Here is a 23453-nt window from a genome sequence, read left to right as displayed (position 1 = left end):
AAGCCAAGTACCTGGGTATAACGTCCCACCTGGACAGAAGAGTGGGAGGCGTGCCCATATACCCGACTAGGCCGGATCACGGCGGTGGACCACTCTGGATCTGGGACCACGCTCACCTATCACAGCGCTTCAGGCTCCGACTTTATTAACAGGACACCCGGGAACATAGATCTCAGAAGTGGGCGCTCACCCAGGTTGACCATGGATGTGTGGCATCCATCAGGCCCCGGCCGCCCATACCCAAGCCCAGAAACCCTAAGCCCTCGCCCCCACCCTCACTGTGGCCTGCTTCTTGGGGTGACGCCGTCCCCAGGGTAGTCACCCGCCGCGGCACACAGACCCTGTTGAGCTGAACTAGGGCGGAGGTGGGGGCGGGGGGCGGGTGCGGAAGCGCGATGCGGGGCGGGGGGGGGGGGGGCGCAAAACAGAACCCGGCGGACAGAACCAGGCCACCTCTGTGCCTTTCATTTTCCTGGCTCCCCAGTTAAGAAACGTCGAAATGGGCTGGAATTCTTTTTAACGGTAAGAGAAAGCCAGAAAATGCAGACAGTTGACCTTGGGAACCAACCCCGTGGCAGCGGGAAACGGAAAAGAAACACGTTGGCAAGTGAAGGGGGAGCGCAGCGCAGAGCGGGGCGGGGTCCGGGGGAGCGCAACGGCCGGGCGGCCGGAGGGGTGTCGGGGTGGTGGGCGCGGTAGGGGGTGCTCACCATAGATCATGGCCAGCCCCGTCTCGTGCAGAAAGCGCACCCGGCGGTGCTTGAAGAGCCAGATGGTGAGGATGGTGAGCGTGAGCAGCAGGATGAAGGTGAGCAGGCTCACGCTGTCTTGCCGGTGGCTCTCCTCCGCCTCCTTCTCCGTGGCGAGCTCCTCCATGGCGCTGCTGTCCTCGGCCGCCGCCCCAGAGGAGGCCGCGGCCGCGGCGCGCAGCCCCCGACCCAGCAGCAGCGGTAGCAGCGGCAGCAGCAGCAGCCGCGGTGGCAGCGCCCGGGCCGCCTGTCCCGGGCCGAGGCGCGCCGCGTCACCAGGCTCCATGGTCCCCAGGGCCGCCCGCGCCTCCTGCGCGCGGGGGACCAGCAGCCCGCGCCGTCGGCGGGTTCCCGCGGCGCCGCCGACCTGCCCGGGTGGCCGCTGCCGCCGCAGCTCCTCCCCCCGCGCGCGCCGGGCCGGGGCTGCGCCGGGAGCCGCGTGGGGGAGGGGCGCGCGCAGTGCGCAGGATCGCCAAGCACCGCCCCCCGCCCGCGCACCTGTTCGGCCCCCAGCCGCGCGGCGCAGTGCGGACCGCGCTCCCGGCCGCCGAAGCCCACGCGGCGGGGGCCCTCCGACTCAGGGGGGGGCGGCCGTCGGCCCCGGGCCTGCCTGCGCTCCTCGCCGGGTCCCGGCGTACCTGGCCGGGCCGTCTGGGGTCGCGGGGCCCGCTTCCTAATCGCGACACCAGAGGTCGCCGGTGCCTGGCAGGAGCGTCAGCTTGGATTCGCGCGCTGGGGGATCTCGGGTCCTGTCTCTGGGGCCACCGCGAAGTGTTCCATCTCAGGCCAGAGTGCGGCTGTCCTGAGCCCAGTAAAACGGGGGTGGGGGGGAGGCGGGGGGCGGGGCCTGGGGAAGCGAAGATTCGCGAAGCAGCGCTGTCGCCTCCACCTCTCTTTCCACAGCTCTCACAGTGCCTTCCAGCTTTCAGGGCCTCCCAGACTCTACCAGGCTTCATTCAAACCTCTGCTCTAAGTCTGTCCCAAAGTGAGGACTGATAACGGGTTGGAATGGAGTGCAAGCGTTAAAATAGCTCCTTCACCACTTGGGGACTAGACTGACTTCTTTTTCTGGACTGTGTAACTAGCCCTCTTGGGGAACAGGGTTGAACCAGAAGGAACTGAACACTTGCCATTCCTGCTAGATGAGCAGCGGGGGGTGAGGGTGGAGATTACCCTGGTGGCCCTTTTATGTTGACCTAATGGTAGCCCAGGGAGTCTTTGGATGATTCTTAGGACAGCTCTGGAAAAAAATTATAAAGTGGACTCTGGAGGATAACGCCTCTTGGAACAATTCCTCAGGAACTAGAATTTTCAATCCAACTTGTTCCTCTGGTCAAGGAAGAAAAGAGATTGGATTCTTTTTTTTTTTTAAGATTTGTTTTTATTTTTAAGTAATCTCTACACCCAACATGGGGCTCGAACCTATAACACCAACAACAAGAGTTGCATGCCCTACCTAACTGAGCCAGCCAGGCACCCCTGGAGTGACGGAATTCTCAATCACTGAATTCCCAGTGCCTAACCCTGTGCTCATAAGTTTATTCAACTGCTCTGAAATTCATATTAACGATTCATGTTTTCTCTCCCAGAGGAGTTTGCATTTTTAAGAGAATTTCTTGAAGAAAGCTAAGCTTAACTAAAAAGAGTAAAGAGTAATAAGAATAGGGTAGGGATGGCATTAGGTAGGAAGGATATTTGGAGCACTGCAGCCTTCCTGGTTCCCCTCTAGGTGAACACTCTGCCAAGCTGCTTAGTACCTTCTTTAAAGCAGGGGAATCTCTTCAAGATTTTAGCTAACCTTGTTCCCAATTCGTCCCGACTGTACCCCAGCCCTTGCAAAAATCCATATATCTTGAAGTTCCATGCAGGTTCCCAATGAAATTGCAAACGCCAAAAACCTGGATAGTCACAGAGAAAGTTATACAACAAGAAGAAGATGATCTAGTTTCTGGAGATACACTAAAATCCACGTTTGCTGAAAGCTGGTTATGTTGATCATTATATTTAATATAATGATTTAATAACCCCTCTTGGGTTCCTGTAAGTCGAGGACAGAACTTCTCTCTGCAGACTTCTTAGTACTTACGGCAGATCGTATTTTCAAACAATGCCCACAACCGTATTTCCAATTGCACCTGCTCTTCCAGAACTTGCCACTGCCCCATCAAAGGGTGGTATCTGTGTTCCCTCTCCCCTTGAACTTCAGTGGACCCTTGTGACTGCCTCAAAGAATACAATGTGGCAATAAAGACTGCAAAACTTGTGAAACCAGGTCATAAAAGACAATCTAGTTCCCGCCTGACTCACTCTCACACTCTTGCTGTCCACTCATTTTGGAGCCCTGAGCTGCCATGTAAAAAAGTCTAGACTACAGTGAGATATCACATCACACCTGTTAGAAAGGCTATCATCAAAAAGACAAGAGACAGCAAATGTGGACAAGCCTGTGGAGAAAAGAGAACCCTCATGCACTGTTGGTGGGAATGTAAATTGATACCGCCACTATGGAAAACAGTGTGGAGGTCTGTCAGAAAATTAAAAATAGAACTACCACATGATCCAGAGATTCTACTTGTGGGTATTTATTCAAAGAAAGTGAAAACAGGATCTCAAATATATATCTTCATTCCTATGTTTATTGCAGCATTATTCACAATAGCCAAGATAGGGAAACAACTTAAGTGTCTGTCAATAGATAACTAGATAAAGAAAATATGATGCACATATATATAGAGAGAGAGAGAGATTGAGATATATAGATATAGCTCTATACACACACAATGGAATATTCAGCCATGAGAAAGAAGGAAATCCTGCCATTTGCAACAGCATCGATGGATCTTGAGATCCCGTAACTCAGTGAAATAAGTCAGGCAGAGAAAGACAAATATGTATGACCTCACTTATACGTGGGATCTAAAAAAGCTGAACTTGCAGAAACAGTAGAATATTGGTTACCAAGAGCTGAGAGGTGAGATAAATGGGATATGTTAGTCAAAGAATACAAACTTGCAGTTATAAGATGAATACATTCTGGGGATCTAATGCACAGTGTTGCGATTACAGGTAACAATTCTGTAGTATATATTTGAAAGTTGCTAAGAGTGTAGATCTTATATGTGGTCACCACAAAGAGAGGAATAGTAATTATGTGACAAGATGGAGGTATTAGCTAACGCTAAGGTGGTAGTCCTAGCGCCAAAATGTAAGTATATCAAATCAACACGCTGTACACCTTAAGCTTACACAATGTTATATGTCAATTATATCGCAATAAAGCTGGAAATTTTTTAAAAAGAAATTGATCTACCTTGAAGCTGCCATGCTGGAGAAACCACGGAGAGACAACATAGCCATCGAGACAAACACAACAGGAGCGACAGCTTTTTTTGGTGTTCCCAGCCCAAATACCCCACACCTGAATGAGTGAGCCTTCAAATTATTTTATTCCCAGCCACCATCTTATGGTAAGCGTATGAGAGACTCCCAAGGAAGAACCACCTAGCTGAGCCTAATCAATGCCTGAATCTATGTGATGACCACACAATGATTTATGTTGTTTTAAGCTACTAAGTTTAACTGTGATTTCTTCCATAACAGTAGATAACCAGAAGAATATTTATGCTATAAAGAGATTGCCTCAGGTAGAATATGAGAAGATTTGTCCCAAGTATTCACAAATCTACACCAAAGAAAATGCTCAGTTATCTATACATGCTCATATATGAAAACTAACCTATGCAATACAGGGGTTCTGATTCCAGTTAATACAGAATAATCACACTCAACCCATTCTCTCCCACTGAACAGGATGCGGGGATCAGTTATTTGAGGACTCTAAAAATATCAATTGTACCAGGTAAATTGAGGCAGAGCACCAGAATTTGAAGTAAAACAACAGGCAGTGAGTTTATAATTTTTTCCCTCCAGTAGCCACTGGACTGAACTAAAGGCAGTCCAAGCCCAGAAGGGGACATTGACATGGACAGAGTGAGCACCAAGAAGAGCAGAAAATAGACCTCCTTATGTTCAGAGAGAGTAGGGAAGTACACCAATTTTTCTTTTTTCCATTCTCTCACACCCTTGCCAATAGGCAATCCCCCATTGTGGCTGAGTCAACAGTGACAATGGAGGGAGCAGTGCTGCCAAAGTACCTAAAATGTTGAGGGGGGGGGAACCTTCCTCTCTGGTTTGGAATAGCCATGGTCCCAAGTCAGTGGAGGCAAATGCCCATTGATACACCTTTTTCTCTCTCTCTCCTTCCTCCTGCTGCTTGGCTCCAGACATGGGTGAAGTTGCAGGAAGTGCATGCCAGAGAGAAGTAAATAAAGACTCAGATTTCTTGCCAAAGGATTGAAAAGAGGAACTCCAAGGAACTGCAAAGTCCCAGCAAGATTTTGGAGAGGGAGCAACATGGGAAAACAACCCTATAGAGTTTATGAGCTCCTAAGTTCACCCTAACCTGCATGTGGATCTTATCCTAAACAGCATACCAAAGACTGTGAAAACCGAACTAAGAAACAGATCACCACCCAGATCTGAAACTAGCCACTGGATAAAACACTTGTGGGGCAAGTCAAAATAGCACTGCAAAATTTTTGAAGACTGAATTGACTTTGGAGCCATGATCCACAAAAGGCAGGCCAGAACTTGTGATCTGGAACCAACCATATGTTAACTACAAGCTAAAACAAAAATATGAATACTCCTGTATAAGATTAACACAAGACACAAGGCCCCATCACATAATATTAAAAATGTCCAAGATATGGGGCACCTGGGTGGCTCAGTCAGTTGGGCGTCTGCCTTCAGCTCGGGTTGTGATCCTGGGGTCCTGAGATCGAGCCCCACATCAGGCTCCCTGCTCAGTGGGGAGTCTGCTTCTCCTCTCCCCCTGCTCGTTCTCTCTCTCTAATAAATAAATAAAAATAAATTTTAAAAAATGTCCAGGATACAACCCAAAAATTATTCAGCACGTGAAGAACTATGAAAATCTCAACCATTGATTGCCTATTGAAAAGGTAATCAATCAAAAGACACCACTGCTGAGATGAAACATGACACAGATGTTAGAATTATCTAAACAAGACTTTAAAACAGCTATTATAAAAATGCTCCAACAAGTAAGAGCAAACGATCTTGAAATGAATGGAAAGGTAGAAAGTCTCAGCAAAGGATTAAAAGATAGGGGGTGCCTGGGTGGCTCAGTCAGTTAAGTGTCTGCCTTTGGCTCAGATCATAATCCCAGGTCCTAGGATAGAGCCCTGTGTCAGGCTTCCTGCTCAGCGGAGAGTCTGCTTTTCCCTATCCCTTTGCCCCTCCCTCTGCTTGTGCTCTCTCTCTTTCTCTCAATCTCGCTCTCTCAAAAAATAAATAAATAAATAAATCTTTTTTAAAAGCATTAAAAGATAAAATAAGGACCGAATTGAAATGTTATAACAGAAAAAATATAATAACTAAAATTTTAAAGGGATTAGATGGACTCAATAGCAGAATGAAGATGAGTCAGTATATTTGAAGATAAATCAATGGAAATGATCCAATCTTAGCAACAGAGGGGAAAATTGAGAAGTAAATAAAATATCCACATGCTCTTGTAGGATAATAACAAAATGTCTAACATTCATGTCTTTGGGGTCCCCAAGGCAGGAGAAAGTGTGATGCAGAAAAAATATATATATATATACATATATATGTATATATATGTGTGTGTGTGTATAAAGATAAAATAACTGAAAACATTCCAGTTTTACCAAAGACATAAACCTAAAGATTCAGGAACCTCAGCACACTCCAAATAGGATAAACTCAAAAGAATCAATGCCCAGACATATTATATTCAAACTGTGGACAAGAAAAACAAAATATGTTTGAAACAGAAAGACAAAAAATGGCACATTGCATTTAGGGTAACAGCAATTCAAATGACTATGGATTTCTCATCAGAAACCAAGAAGGTCGTAAAGAAGCACACAACACTGTTAATGTGCTGCAGGAACTGTCAACCCCAAATAATACATCCAGCAGAAATAGCTTTCAGGAATGACAGTGAAATAAAGACATATTCCAAGGGAGGAAAACAGAGAGAATCCATTGCCAGAAGACCTACTATAAAAGGATGGTGAAGATAAGTTCTTCTTTTCACCAGTTCTTTAAAATATGATCTTTGACTGAAAACAAAAATTATAAAAAAAGAAAACAAAAATTACTACATGGTCTAATGGAATTTTCAGCATATGTAGAGGTAATACACAATCACAACATAAAGGGAAAAGGATAAAGGGACCTCCATATTAGTTTGGTTTTCATATTCCACTTGAATTGGTAAAATATCGATTCTAGGAAAATTATAAAAATTTAAGTATGTATATTGTATTCCCTAAAATATACAAAGAGATAAAGTAAAAACACAGTAGATAAATTAAATGGAATACTAACAAATGTTCAATGAATCCCAAAAAGAGGCAGGAAAGGGGAAGCAGAGGAACACAGAACAGAGGGAACAAACAGAAAACAAGTGATAAAATGTTCGACCTAAATCCAAACTTATCAATAACCACATTAAATGTACACAGTCTTAACAAATCGATTAAAAGAAATGTCATCATGGATAAAAAAAGAAAAAACCCAGGACCCCAAAATGAGTGCTTACAAGAAACTCACTTCAAATACCCTGACATAGGTGATTTAAAGTAAAAGGATGAAAACATATGTGCCATGTAAAAAAGTAATAATAGAGAGGTAGAGTGGCTTTATTAATATCAGACAGGTTAGACTTCCCTGCAAAAAAAAAAATTACCAGGAGTAAAGAGGGATATTACATAATAATAACAGATCTGTTCACCAAGAAGATATTACAATCTGTATTCATTTTCTATTGTTGCATAACAAATTACCACAAACTCAGGTAAATTGTGACCTAAAACTATGCACATTTAGTATCTCACAGTTTGTGTACATTAGAAGTCATGGAACAGCTTAACTGGGTTCTGTCCTTCAGGGAGTCTGCAATCCAGGTGTCTGCAAAGACTGCAGTGTCATCATAAACTTGACTGGGAAAAGATCCACTTCCAAATTCATTTGTGTTTTGGCAGAATTCATTTCCTTGCAGCAGTATGACCAAGGGCTCTAGATTTTTGCTGGCTGTCCATTGGAGGCCACTCTCAGGTATGAGAGGCCATCTTTAATTCCTAGAAGCTGGCTGAAGTTCTTTGCCAAGTGGGCTTCCTCAACATGGCCGCTTACTTTATCAATCCAACAAAGATGATCTCTCACTCTGGTCTGCTAAGAGAGTCTTACATAATGTGACATAATTATGGAAGCAGCATTTCATCCTCTTTGCCATATAACATAACTTAATCAAGATCATGACATCCCATCACCTTTGCCATATTCTACTGGTTAGAAGCAAGTCCCAGGTCCTGCCCCCATTTGATGGGAGAGGATTACACAAAAGCATGAGCATCACGAGGTGAGTTCACTGGGACTCACCTTCTTAGGGACTGCCCACGACACAACCCTAGATGTATCTAATACCAGAGCTTTAAAATACATGAAGAAGAAGCTGACAGGAATGAAAGGAGAAATAAGCATATCCACAATTAGAGTTGGAGATTTCAACACTCCTCTCTCAGTAAGAGCTAGAACTAACAGACAGAAAATCAATAAGGATATAGAAGATCTGAACAACATCAACCAACTGGATCTAATTGACATTTATATAACACTCTACCCAAGAACAGCAGGATACCCATTGTCTTTAAGCGCACACGAAACAAAAGTCTGAAATCAGTTTCACTGACCTAAAGTCAAGGTGTCCACAGAGCTGGCTTCTTTTGGAGGCTCTAGAAAAGAATCCATTTCCTTGCCTTTTCCACTTATGGAGCTGCATTACTTGCCTTATGGCTCCTTGCTCCATCTTTTATTTTTAAGATTTTATTTATTTACTTGAGAGAGAGAGCATGAGCGGGGTGGGGGGAGGGAGAGGGAGAAGCAGACTCCCCACTGAGCAGGGAGCCCAATGTGGAGCTTGATCCCAGGACCCCGAGATCATGACCTGAGCCAAAGGCAGACTCTTAACCGACTGAGCCACCCAGCACCTCCTCTTTTTAAAGCCTCCATCTATTTTTTAAGATTTTATTTATTTATTTGAGGGGGGAGGGGGCAGAGGGAGAGGAAGAGAATCTCAAGCAGAGTCCACACTGAGCACGGAGCCTGATGCAGGGCTTGATCTCATGACTGTGAGATCATGACCTGAACCGAAACCAAGAGCAGGATGCTTAACTGACTGAGCCATCCAGGCGCACCTCCTTCCTCCACTTTCAAAACCAGCAGTGTAGCATCTTGCTTCCATTGTCACACCTCCTACTTCCTCCTTTGACCTTCTTGCCTCCCTCTTTTAAGGACTCTTGTGATTACATTTAGGGTCCACTCAGACAATCCAGGTAATCTCCCCATCTCAGGATCCTTAACTTAATCACATTTACAAGGTCCCTTTTGCCATTAAAGTAATATATTCACAGATTCTGGAAACTAGGACAAAGATGTCTTTTGGGAGGCCATAATTCAGCATACTACATATACTTATTGAAGAAATTGGGGGCACCTGGGTGGCTTAGTCATTTAAGGATCTGACTCTTAGTTTCAGCTCAGGTCATGATCTCAGGGTCTTGAGATTGAGCCCCATGTTGGGCTCCATGCTCAGTGTGCTGTCTGCTTGTCCCTCTCCCTCTGCTCCTTACCCTGCTCTTTCTCTCTCTCTCTCTCTCAAATAAATAAATAAATAAATAAAATCTTTTAAACAAAAGCAAACAAACAAACAAACAAATTGAACTTGTCACAGAAATGTTCCAAAAAAGAATTCTACGGGCCCAGGTGGTTTCACTGGTGAATTCCACCAAACATGTTAAGAAGAAATAACACCAATACCACACAATCCCTTCTAGAAAATACAAGAGAGTGAGCAATTATTTTATGAGGTCAACACTACCCTGATACCAAGACAAGAGAGTTCAAGAAAAGAAAGCTACAGGCCAATATCTCTCATGAACTTAGAGATAAAAATCCTCAACAAAATATTAGCAGATTGAATCTAAAAATGTATAAAAAGAAGTATGGATTGCCTGGATGGCTCAGTTGGTTAAGTGTCTGACTTTTGGTTTTGGCTCAGGTCATGATCTCAGGGTTGTGAGAGCGAGCTCCCTGTCAGGCTCCACACTCAGTGGGGAGTCCACTTGAGATTCTCCCCCTGTCCCTCTGCTACTCCCCCCACTTGTGTGCCCATGCACATGCGCTCTCTCTCTCTCTCAAATAAATAAATAAATAAAATCTTTTAAAAAAAGAAAAGACGTATACACCGTGAGTGGTGTTTATCCTGAGACTGCAAGGCTGGTTCAGTGTGAGGCAATCAGTCAATGCAATCCACCATACTAACTGTCTAAAGAAAAAAAAAAAGCACATGATCATGTTGATGCAGAGAAAGCATTTGACAAATTCAACATCCACTCATGATAATACCTATGAGCAAAATAAGAATAAAAGGGACTTCCTTAACCTGATAAAGAGCTCATTAAAAAAACACACCAAAAACACTACAGCTAACATGATTCTTAAGATTAAAGACTGAATTCTTTCCCCTAAGATGAGGGGGAAAAAAGCAGGAAGGTCCACCATCATCACTCCTATTCAATGTTGTATTAGAACTCCTAGCTAGTGCAATAAGGCAGGAAAGATAAATAAAAGGCACACATGTAGCAAAAATCACAGTATAATTTTAAATGGAATATTGGGGAAAGAGAAAAACAAAAAAACCAGAAGGAACAAAAAGGAAAGGAAGGAAAAAAGAAGAGTTTTCAAGGGATATTAGAAAATTTCTCCTATTTACAGATGATATGATTATCTACTTAGAAAATCCCAAGGAATCTATAAAATCCTAGAACTAATTAAGTGAAGTTAAGCAAGGTCTCAGGATAAAGGTCAGCACACAAAAATCTTATCATATTTTTATATACTAGCAATGTGCAATTTGAGGTGAAAATCTTTTAAATATGTAATTCACAATACTAGAAAAGGAAATATTTAGATAGAAGTTTAACAAAATATGTACTGTATGCTGAAAACTACAAAATGCTCATGAAAGAAATCAAACAAGACCTAGACAAATGGAGAGACCTACCATGTTCATGGATTGGAAGCCTAACCCTAGAAAACGTGTTAATTTTCTCCAAAGTGATGTACAGATTTAATGCAATTCCCATCAAAATCCCAGCAGGATTTTTTTGTAAATCTAGACAAGGGAAATCTAACATTAATAGGAAAGTCAAAGTAACTAGGATAGCGAAAACAATTTTTAAAATGAAGAATAAAATTGAAGACCTCCTACTATCCAACTTAAGACTCACTATAATGCTACAAAGTATGAAGCAATCAAGACCGGGTGGTATTGGTGAAGGAATAGATATACAGATCAATGTAACAGAATAGAGTCCAGAAATTGGTCTACACACAAATACGGTCAGTTGATTTTTTTTTTTAAGATTTTATTTATTTATTTGAGAGAGAGAGAATGAGAGACAGAGAGCATGAGAGGGAGGAAGGCCAGAGGGAGAAGCAGACTCCCTGCTCAGCAGGGAGCCCGATGCGGGACTCGATCCCGGGACTCCAGGATCATGACCTGAGCCGAAGGCAGTCGCCTAACCAACTGAGCCACCCAGGCGCCCCGGTCAGTTGATTTTTGACAAAAGTGCAAAAGCAATTCAATGGGGAAAGTACATTCTTTTCAAAAAATAGAATTGGATGTTCATATGCAAAAAATTAACTCAATTGACAACTAGGCAAAAGACTTCAACAGACAAAAGAGGATATGTGGATGACAAATAATGATGTGAAAAGAGTTAACATAATTAGCCACTTAGGAAAAGAAACCAATGCCATGATTACAACCTACTAGAATGTCTTAAATAAAAATACAGACAAGACCAAACAAAGGTCAGAATGCAGACTGGTGTAGCCACTGTGGAGAACAGTTGGGCAGTTTCTTATAAAATTAACATGCATTTATCCATAAGAGCAAGCACCCCCACTCGTAGGTATATATTCAAGAGAAATAACATGTTCATACAAAAACCTGCATATGAGTGTTAATAGCAGCTTTACTTATGCAGGTTTCCCCTGCTATCCAAAAGTAGAGCATTTCTATGAAACCTTTATAAGCTGAAATGACATAAAGTGGAGAAGCAGTTATCATTAATTTATATGGAAAAAAATTTTTGAGCGTTCTCAGACCCAAAGAAATAACCTCTCTTGGGCTTTTCTGATACCTTACAACACATCTCGCTAATGGATGTACAAAGTAAACGGAGATAAAGCACAGATGCTCAGAGATCCAGTTCAAAGATCTAGCGGCTGGATGCTGAGACGCTGAGTGTAGTTCCCAGGGAAGGACCTTGCGGGACCACTCTTGCTGCTCCGGGGTGCAAGCTTCCTCTATAATGGCTCCCTGCAAAACAATGCTTTTCACCTTTTTTTTGTAAAAGTAAAAATCCTCTTTGGATTTCTTCCAAAGAGGAAGAAAACAGGCACTAATGTAGGTCTGCCATAAAAGTGAAGTTACCTGATGAGAACTTTTGAAAAGCAGGGGATACCTGTACCAGCCCCAAGCCAGAAACAACCCCGATGTCCTTCAATGGGTGAAAGAATAAACAAACTCTAGTCCATCCTTCTGATGGAATACTGCTCCACAATAAAAAGGAATGAGCAGTTTGACGTACCTAATAACTTGAATGAATCGCAAAGGCATTATGCGGAGTGGAAGTCAGTCTCAAAGGTTGTATGCCATATGATTCCATTTGTATGACATTCTTGAAGACACAAAACTATAGTAATGGAAAAGAGATCCGTCATTGCCAGGGGTGAGTGAGAGCAGGAGGGTGTAATTTTAAAGGGAGAGCACGAGGGAGGTTTTGGGGGTGACAAAACTGTGCTGCATCCTGATTGTGGTGGTGGCTATGACTCTGTACATGTGTCCAATTCAGACAACTGTACAAGATCAGCGCTCCAACCCCTGAGCTATAGAGCCTCAGCCAGATAACTGTACATTAAAAAAATACATTTTTACTAGATGTTAATTTGAGTGATTTCTTCCTGAAATATTTTTTAAGATGTTATTTATTTATTTTAGAGAGAGAGAGAGAGTGTGTGCACGAGCACGCAAAAGCTCGGGGAGGAGCAGAGGGCAAAGGATAAGTAGCTCTGTGCTGAGCGTGGAGCCCAATGTGGGGCTCGATCTCATGACCCTGAGATCATGACCTGAGCTAAAATCAAGAATCGGAGGCTTAACCAACTGAGCCACCCAGGCACCCCTCCCTGAAATATCTTAACGACCCCTTTAGTTGCCCTTGGACAGTCTCCAATTTTATGTTAGTTTGAGGAGGTGGTGAAGGCCTCAAGAAGTCCCGTAGAGCTATGTCCTGAGGTCAGTTACCCTGGAATGTGGCAGGATGTGGCAGGAAAGGAAGGCTGAAACCTTAAGTTTAGGCACACCCACAGGTTCCACCAAGTCTATGGGCATAAATCTTAGCACCGTGGCTAGGGACCCGTTTTTCTAGAATTAGAAATCAAGTGTCCAAATTTAGCTCTATGATCAGTTTTCACAAATAAACTGGAGACTTACTCCTTTACTCAGGATTTAGTAAGAAAAACAAAAACCACTTTGAGTACTTCCAACAACAGCACCATAACGCAGATAATTGGTGATATGGGTGATAGAAGAATGGGACACCAAATAGGGAGCATGATGTACCCCCAGAGAGCAGTGAGTGGAAGACCCCAGGCTGGACAGACAGAGAAAGGAGGGGTTTGCTAAATATCCAGGGTGTCAGGGGCGTGAAAGCTGGAACCTTGGCGGGATGTCCTTCTAGTTTCTGCCGATGGGGGGCTGTCGTGGGAGAGCGGAAGGCAATAAGAGGGGCTGAGGGCTTCCTAGCAGGAGTAGTTTGCTCCGGCCTCCAGTTCCCTTTAGATCTTCCAGAACCAGCTTCAGCAGCAGCAACCAAGCCTCTTAGGAGGCCCCCAAATCAATTCCACTGGGCCTCTCCTTTGACTGCCCGGGTTCTGGCAACCCCACCTCTCCCCTACTGTGTTCCTTGCCCTGGTGATAGTAACTGCTTCTTGCCAGTATTCTCTCTGGGTTAGCTCACAGTTGCTTTTTTGGCTCTCTCATTTCTCCCCTAACCAATGTAGCTGATCCCTCTATCACACCTCCTCTGGTGTAACAACTATGGGTTCTGTTCTCCTGATTGGACCCTGACTCCAGTCTCTGGAGACTCGCAGTATAAAGTTAGAGGGCTGGGGTTCCTGGGTGGCGCAGTCAGTTAAGCGACCAACTCTCGGTTTCAGCTCAGCTCGTGATCTCAGGGTCATGAGATCGAGCCCCGAGTAGGGCTCTGCCCGCAGCGCAGAGTCTGCTTGAGTTTCTCTCTTCCTCTCCCTCTGCCCCTACTCCCCCGCCAAATAAATAAATAAATCTTAAAAAAAAATAATAAAAATAAAAATAAATGAAATCAGAGGGCAACCAGTGGTATGGCTGAGTTCCTCGTGTTTGTTTTGCCTCTGTTTGGAATCGTGCCTGCATTTTGAGGATAAAATAAAAATTCCGAAACGTGGTACCTGAGGCCTCTGGGAGACTTTGCTGGTGGTCCCCCATATGTCCAATTCCCTTATCCTTCTGAACACAGGGAGGATTGCAGCTTTCACTTCCCTGAAGTTTGCAGTGCTTCTTTGACTCACGTTGGCCAGTGAAATGAGGAAAGGAATGAGCGTCACTTCTGGGCAGAAGTATTTAAGAGCAGGTGCATGATTATCTGTGCTGTCTTCCCCTGCAGCGGTGAATCCTGAAGCCTCAAGTTGCAATCGGAATATTATAAGACAGAAAAGCCCATGTACGACATGTAGTCTAGAGGCAGAGTTTTTTTTAACTTTGGGGCTGTTGCCACAGTAAAACCTCACCTGTCATTAAAATCAAAATGACAAGAAATACCAAGTTTTGGTGAGGATGTGGAGAAAAAGGAACCCCAGCACACTACTGGTGGGAATGTAATGGGTGCAGCCACCGTGGAAAAGAGTATGGAAGTTCTTCAAGAAATTAAAAGTGGAAATACCATATGATCTAACAATCCCACTACTGGGTATTTACCCAAAGAAAATGAAAACACTAATTCAGAGGGATACATGCCACCCTTATGTTTATTGCAGCATTATTTACAACAGGCAAGCTATGGAAGCAGCCCAAGTGTGCATTCATAGACGAATGAATAAGGAAAACACACAAACACACACACACACAGAGGAATATTATGCAACCATAAAAAGGATGTGATCACGCCACTTGAGACAACATGGATGGAGCTAGAGAATATAATGTTAAGCGAAATAAGCCAGCCTGAGAAAGACAACTACCATTTGATTCCACTCATAAGTGGAATCTTTTTTTTTTTTAAAGATTTTATTTATTTTATTTGAGAGAGAGAGAATGAGAGACAGAGAGCATGAGAGGGAGGAGGGTCAGAGGGAGAAGCAGACTCCCCGCTGAGCAGGGAGCCCGATGCGGGACTCGATCCCGGGACTCCAGGATCATGACCTGAGCCGAAGGCAGTCGCCTAACCAACTGAGCCACCCAGGCGCCCCTCATAAGTGGAATCTTTAAAGAAAACGAATAGGCAAACAAAAATCAAAATCAGACCTATAAATACAGAAAAAAATTGATGATTGCCAGAGGGGAGGAGGGTGAGGGTGGGCAAATGGGTGAAGGGGAGAGGCAGCTCCAGGCCTCCAGTTGTGGAATGAATAAGTCACAGGAATAAGAGGCACAGAGTAAGGAATACGGTCAATGATAACTTAATAGTGACCTAACGGGACAGATGGTAACTACACTTAGATAAACTTGTCAAGTCACTAAGTTGTACACCTGAAACTAATGTAACATTGTGTGTCAACTATACTCAAAAAAATAAAAAACCTAAGCCTATCCTGACTAGTACATTTGTGATTTGTCCCCTGCCTACCTCTCTAGATTCTTCTCTGGCGATGGCCCCTACTATCTCACTTACCCCAAGTGTCAAGAAATCTTAACACCTCTGGGCTGTTGCGTATGCTTCCTCTTTTTGTAGTACCGATCATTTTGCCCTGGCACCTGCTGTTAGTTGTTGAAGGCCCAGTTCAGATGCTACCCACTCCAGAAAGCCTCCTTAATTTGGGTTATGTCTGTTTTCCAATATTTTCCCCAAATACCCGACGTACACTTGTAATGTGACCCTTCCCACGTTGTATCGCATTACCTGATTATTTGTTGATGTCCCTGCTTTACATTATGCTCTTTGGAAACAGGGGTTGAGTCTTTCTGTTTTTGTTGCTGTTGTATTTTTTTTTAATTGTTGCTTTTTGGATCTGTTTAGCTCTTGCTAACCAATGCGTTGAGCACAACGCCTGGTACACAGTAGATATTCAAAAACATCTGTTGAATAAATGATTCAATGTATATAAATAAAGCAGAGGTTATGTTTTTTTAATGTTTAGCTAGATACCTACAATGCCATTTAATTGGAAGTTATTTTGTGAATCCTATATTTTCCTGAGGTACCTCTTGTAGCTTCTTGATCATCTACTTTACTTAGAATTCAAATCTTCTTATTTATCCTTTGCTTTTGTCCAGTGTCTTTTCTGCCCCATCTTAACTTTTGCTGCTCGGTTTCTATGGACTATCAGCTGCCAAGAACCACTTACAATCTCTGTTGGTGAATATATATAATTAAATTTCAGTGCAGTCCTGGAAAACTGAAAGGATTTAAATATCTTTTATATATTTAATGCTACAATATCCCAGTAATATGTTCCAAATTAAATAAAAGATACCTTTAAATATAACATGACAGGTTTGGGCTTTTTTCCAGCTATTTTATCATCTTCAAATCAGAGGGCTTCATTCTTTATTCTAAATCCCAGGACCAAAAATGCCTCCTGATTCAATTTCAAAATACAGTCTCAATGAAGATTCTCTGGAACAAAAGCAAAGTCATTTCCAGGCACTCCTAGTTTTGTTTCATGTTTCTCATTATCCACACTGAGATTCCTCTAAATGTGAGTCATTTAAGCAAAGCTTTGGGAAACCTCCAGATTCCTTTTTAATTATCTTCAAGTAATCTGAAAATATTTAAGCAAATACTGGAGAGAATACCCTTATTAGCGAGATGTTTTAAAATCACAAAGACCTTGTTAGGAGCGCAAGACACTCCTTAAAGCGTTTCTTTTTTTTTTTTTTTTAAAGATTTTATTTATTTACTTGAGAGAGAGAATGAGAGAGAGAGAGCACATGAGAGTGGGGAGGGTCAGAGGGAGAAGCAGACTCCCCGCCAAGCAGAGAGCCCGATGCGGGACTCGATCCCGGGACTCCAGGATCATGACCTGAGCCGAAGGCAGTCACCCAACCAACTGAGCCACCCAGGCGCCCCTTAAAGCGTTTCTTAACAGCTCAGGTTTGTCCCTTCTAGCTGCCTGTTTCCATCTCACAACATTAAGCAAAATGTAGGTATTGCATTTTTTTAAGCTCTTTTTTAGCATCCTCCCAATGTGGGCTTCCAGCCAGGGCTCCCACTGCAGTGCACCACTCTGCGAGTTGATGACAGCTAAGGTCGAACAGCCCCTGGGGAACCTTGGTGGATGCGTTGACGACTGTAGGCATAAATAGATGATCCATTTCTTTAAGCAAGAGGGGCATAGAGACACGGGAAGATCCAGGCGCTCTTGCTTTCGTGCCTGTATGAAGTCGAGCAGACTATAGGTTTCTGATTCCATAGCCATGTTAGGAAAGTGCTGTCTTGGGGATACCTGGGTGGCTCAGTCATTAAGCATCTGCCTTCGGCTGGGGTCATGATCCCACGGTCCTGGAATCGAGTCCCGCATCGGGCTCCCTGCTCTGCAGGAAGCCTCCTTCTCCCTCTCCCACTCCCCCTACTTGTGTTCCCTCTCTTGCTGTGTCTCTCTCTGTCAAATAAATAAATAAAATCTTTAAAAAAAAAAAAAAGAAAGAAAGAAAAGTGCTGTCTTAGACTCTAGTTGGAGGTTGGCCACGATCTAACTTAGGAGCCCCCTGCAGAGGCATCCTCCTTCTCTCCGTGGCAGCTATAATTTTTGCCTCTGATGGGTCTAAGGGAAACCGATCACTGAAAAGGAACTCGGCAGATTCATTAGAAATACTTTTGCTGGAAGTAGCAGAACACCTGTCTCCCCGTGGCTGAGGCAAATAGGCATTTCTCTTTCTCGTGTAACAGGAGTGCTCTCTGTAGGAAGTGGCTAGGGCGGATTCGATGCCTCAAGGATGTAAGGACTCGTTCTCTGCACAGCTGAGCATTTGTGATGGAAAGACACGTACCACAGCTCCAACCATCAGGCCTACCATCAGAGCAAGAAAAGGTGGAAGGACCCCTTCAGCCCAGCAGTTTCTGCTTGGATCTCGGGGCCCGGAGCTTGAGCGGCTGCAGGAGAGGTTGGGAAAATAAGGAACAGGTTTGTCATGGTTGGCTGAGGGCAGTTGTGAGCCTGGGCAGGGCACTTTGCTGCTTCAAAGAAAATGGAGGATCCATTAGCTATGGGGAAGGGTACTTAGACCAAGGTCTTGGTGCTTATACCGACGTTTGTCTCCACAAGAATACTTGGAAACATGATAGACACAAGTATAAGGCAACCGATTTTTGCTGGGGCCTTTGTTCAGAATGAGGCATGGAGTCGGCGGCGGGGGGCGGGGGGTACTGCACCTGCTAAGAAGATTCTCCTCTTGCATTCAGCCATAAAAAGGAACCAATGCAAACATGTGCTACAATGTGGATGGACTTTGAAAACATGCTAAGTGAGAGAAACCAGACACATGTGGTATGATTTCATTCATATGAATTATGCAGAATAGGTGAATCTATAGAGACGGAACACACATCGGTGGTTACCAGGAGCTGGGAGAAGTGGGGAATAGAAAGTAACTGCTTAACAAATTCAGGGTTTCCTTTTGGGGTGATGAAAATGTTTTGGGGGCGCCTGGGTGGCTCAGTTGGTTAAGCGACTGCCTTCGGCTCAGGTCATGATCCTGGAGTCCCTGGATCGAGTCCCCCATCGGGCTCCCTGCTCGGCGGGGAGTCTGCTTCTCCCTCTGACCCTCCCCCCTCTCATGTGCTCTCTCTCATTCTCTCTCTCTCAAATAAATAAATAAAATCTTTAAAAAAGAAAAGAAAAGATGGGCGCCTGGGTGGCTCAGTCGTTAAGCGTCTGCCTTCGGCTCAGGTCATGATCCCAGGGTCCTGGGATCGAGTCCCGCATCAGGCTCCCTGCTTGGCGGGAAGCCTGCTTCTCCCTCTCCCACTCCCCCTGCTTGTGTTCCCTCTCTCGCTGTGTCTCTCTCTGTCAAATAAATAAATAAAATTTAAAAAAATATATTAAAAAAGAAAAGAAAATGTTTTGGAACCGGAGAGAGACGATGAGTGCACAACATTGTGAACATACTGAATGCCACTGGATTGTCCATTTAAAATGGTTCATTTGAGAACCATGGAACACTACATCAAAAACTAATGATGTAATGTATGGTGATTAACATAACATAATAATAATAAAAAAATAAAATGGTTCATTTGAAATAAATAAAATAAAATGGTTAATTTGATATTATGTGCATTTCTCTCGGCTTCTGAAAAAATGAGGACCAGCTTTGTGCAAATAATCTTTATACAGTGTTTATTCAAGCCCAGTAGTTTCAATAAATGCCACTTATTTGCACTTACTGCAGAGATAACGAACTAGTCAGCCTTCAATATCCCCTTCTATCCTTTTCTTCCTTGGTAACTGAAACCTAGTCAATGTGCCCCGCTAAAAAACAAAACCAAAATACTACATTTCCCAGCCTCCCTTACAGCAACGTATGGTCACGGGGCTAAGTTAAACGTTCAGTGAAATGTGAGTTGAAGCATTGGGTGGGTCTTCCAGGGAGGATCCTTAACAATGTATGATGTTTTGTCCTTCCTCTTTTATTTTCTTTCTTCCAGCCTGGAAAACAGACTTGAGGCCTGGAGCATCACCTGCCATCTTGGACCATGAGGTGACCTCGAAGATGGAAGCTATATGCTGAGTACAGTAGGACAAAAAGAGAAGAGACTGTGTCCCCAGTGACATCCAAAGATCCTATACCATTCATGGACAGCCTACTTTCAGATGTCCTTTACCCGAGAGAAATGGGAGAGAAAATTCTACCTTGTTATTTGTTAGGGGGAGGAGGTTGTTGTTTGCAGCCAGACTTACTTGTAACTGATACAGCAGCATAAAGTCCTTCCAACGATTCTTCATTCTTTAACTTATTTAAGATAGCACAGCCCAGAATGCGAGTAACATACTCCACTCCAAGGTAAGAATGGACCCACTTACAGGGCTATAGCCTAACAGGTGCTGCTGCCACTTACCTCGTCTGTCCAATGGGTACACCAAGTGTACATTTCTATCGAGAGACCTCAGAGGTCGCAGATTTGCCAAACCCATTCCATAAGCATGTTTTGATTAACCAGCTCATTTGTTTATTTTATTACTAATACTGTTGTCACTATTTTTTTTTCTATTTACTTAGTATACTTGAATTATGGTGAAGGGGCACACACTCTCCAGTCTCCCATGATCCACCCACTCTGTATTTTCTCAGACTGAGTGCTTCACATAGGTACAGAACCTACTGTGCTCCTGAAGGCATTAATGAGAACTACCCTTTGAAATGAGTCTTTCAACCTGGGACTTTACAAATAATGGAAGTGGAGAGGATTCGAGAATGTTTCAGCGTGCACTATGCAATGATTCACTAACAATGAACTGAAAGATGAATGTATTGATAAGAGGCAATGAATAATATACCCCATGGCTCCAATGTTCATTTCTAATTTCTCTCCATTAAGAGAAAGCCTTAGGATGTGATTAAGAAGTGTTTCTCTGTCCCGTTGGACTTGAATTCCAACTGCGTTAGAGTCAGTGTTTTCCTGTACCTGGACTTCAAGGATTTTCAGTCTGTATTTATCAACTCTAGACTGTTCACTTATTGGGGTGTCTGGGTGGCTCAGTCAGTTAAGCATCAGACTCTTGATTTTGGCTCAGGTCACGATCTCGGGGTTGTGAGATTGATCCACATGTGGGGCTCCACACTGAGCGTGGAGCCTGCTTGGGATTCTCTCTCTCTCTCTCTGCACCCCCACCCCACTGCTTGCACGTGCACTTGCTCTCTCTAAAAATAAATAGATAGATAGATAGATAGATAGATAGATAGATAGATAGACCGTTCACTTATCAACTATAAGTCCAGACTTCTAACTACTGTTACTTCCCAGTTGCCGCTGAATAGATTGTACAACCTAGAACAGAAGTTGGTCCCACTTGAACAGAAGCTCTTTGAGGCCAGAAATCTTGTCTTTCTCACCACCGTCTCACCAACACCAAGCATCCAGGGCCTGGAGCAGAGCAGTCACCCAGGGCCTCAGGCACACTTGTGCAGGTTGTTTTCAAGAGTGCTGGCCAAGGGGAGAGAGCAGGGTAGCCTGGATGAAACCACAGCACCTCCTGCTCACCAAGGGTGCGCCCCGGTGGGGGCTACTTCCATTTGGGAAAGGAGGCCTTTTCTAATTGTGCAAAGGTCCGAGGGTGAGCATTTTTGTGTTCCTTGTAGAGTGGCAACAGTTCCGAAAGACTCTCAAAACACACACACTCCTTCTGTGAGCAATCTGGAATTCAGGCCACAGCCTCCGGCTGCCCCAGGAAAAACTATTGTGTCCCCTGCATCACAGTGTTCTGCTTAGCCATGGGACAATTTTTAGACTACCTCATGTGGATCTGTAGTTGATCCATTTGTAAGGTGAAAAAGAAAACCACTGAAAAATCTATGTCCCCGGGGAACTTTCCGAGGTGATAATAATGTCCTCTATCTGGAGCAGAGTTTGGGATACACAGGTGTATGTATTTGTCAAAACTCATGGAATGGGGCGCCTGGGTGGCTCAGTCGTTAAGCGTCTGCCTTTGGCTCAGGTCATGATTCCAGGGTCCTGGGATCGAGCCCCGCATTGGGCTCCCTGCTCAGCGGGAAGCCTGCTTCTCCCTCTCCCACTCCCCCTGCTTGTGTTCCCTCTCTCGCTGTCTCTCTGTCAAATAAATAAATAAAATCTTAAAAAAAAAACAACTCATGGAATGGTCCACTTAAGATTTGTGCATTATTATCTTGTATGTAAATGTTACCTCAAGGGAATAAATTGAACTGTAAGCGATATTACAGTTAACTTTATGCAAACTTAAATATTTAGGAGGAAATGCACTGATGTGTGCAAGCTGCATTGAAATTCAGCACGCATTGCATGGAGCACTGGGTGTTATACGCAAGCAATGAATCATGGAACACTACATCAAAAACTAATGATGTACTGTATGGTGACTAATGTAACATAATAAAATTAAATTAAATTTAAAAAAATAATAAGATTTGACACTTACCACAACATGGATGGAGCTAGAGAGTGTAATGCTAAGTGAAATAAGGCAGAGAAAGACAAATACTGTATGATTTCACTCATATGTGGAATTGAAGAAACAAAACAAATGAGCAAAGGGAAAAAGAGAGAGACAAACAAGAAACAGACTCCTAATTATTGAGAACAAACTGATGGTTTCCAGAAGGGAGGGGGTGGGGGGATGGGTGAAACAGGTGATGGGGATTAAGGGGAGCACTTGTCACGATGAGCACTGGGTGATGTATGAAATAGTTGAATCCCTATATTGTACTCCTGAAACTAATAGAACACCGTAAATAACAACAATGACAACACCCCAAATCTGGAATAGAGCCCAGGATTCCATAGGGGGATGCCAATGTTACTGGTCCTCGGACAATACTTTTGTGGCTCCACACACATTTTAGAATGGTTTGTTCTAGCTCTGTGAGAAATGCTGGTGGTATTTCAATAGGGATTGCATTAAATGTGTAGATTGCTTTGGATAGTATAGACATTTTAACATTATTTGTTCTTCCAATCCATGAGCATGGAATGCGTTTCCATTTGTTTGTTTCATCTTCAATTTCTTTTATCAGTGTTTTATAGTTTTCAGAGTACAGGTCTTCCACTTTTTTGGTTAGGTTGATTCCTAGGTATCTTACTACTTTTGGTGCAATTGTAAATGGGACTGTTTTCTTAACTTCTCTTTCTGCTCCTTCATATATTGATGTATAGAAATGCAACAGATTTCTGTGCATTGATTTTGTATCCTGCAACTTTACTGAATTCTTTTATCAGTTCTAGCAGGTTTTTTTTTTTTTAAAGATTTTTATTTTTTGGAGAGGTTGTGGAGAAAGGGGAACCCTCTTACACTGTTGGTGGGAATGCAAGTTGGTATAGCCACTTTGGAAAACAGTGTGGAGGTGCCTCAAAAATTTAAAAATAGAGCTACCCTATGACCCAGCAATTGCACTACTGGGTATTTACCCCAAAGACACAGATGTAGTGAAAAGAAGGGCCATATGCACCCCAATGTTCATAGCAGCAATGTCCGCAATAGCCAAACTGTGGAAAGAGCCAAGATGCCCTTCAACAGATGAATGGATAAAGAAGATGTGGTCCATATATACAATGGAATATTACTCAGCCATCAGAAAGG

At 43.6% G+C, this 23453-nt stretch overlaps 1 protein-coding gene and 1 long non-coding RNA gene across 3 annotated transcripts in view; one reads left to right on the top strand and one right to left on the bottom strand.

Annotated features, from left to right (window-relative positions):
- The window catches only part of SLC9A7 (solute carrier family 9 member A7), a 130221-nt gene extending 129101 nt beyond the window's left edge, over positions 1–1120 (bottom strand). For both annotated transcript variants that reach the window (XM_081809355.1, XM_081809356.1), the window contains exon 1: positions 711–1120. In XM_081809355.1, coding sequence (XP_081665481.1) covers positions 711–1035 — 325 coding nt within the window. In that variant the 5' untranslated portion in view covers positions 1036–1120. The remainder of the gene's footprint in view (positions 1–710) is intronic.
- On the top strand, positions 333–22201 carry LOC145717935 (uncharacterized). The gene is made up of 3 exons (XR_014141464.1): positions 333–522; positions 18071–18305; positions 19829–22201. It is a non-coding gene; the product is annotated as an uncharacterized LOC145717935 (long non-coding RNA).
- Positions 22202–23453: the final 1252 nt, after the last annotated feature.

The sequence above is a fragment of the Leptonychotes weddellii genome, chromosome X, assembly GCF_054177405.1.
Source record: "Leptonychotes weddellii isolate Sample4059 chromosome X, ASM5417740v2, whole genome shotgun sequence".
In the NCBI taxonomy this organism is placed as follows: Eukaryota; Metazoa; Chordata; class Mammalia; order Carnivora; family Phocidae; genus Leptonychotes; species Leptonychotes weddellii.
Note: the sequence above shows the minus strand (reverse complement) of the source record. Positions and strands in the feature narration are given on the sequence as shown.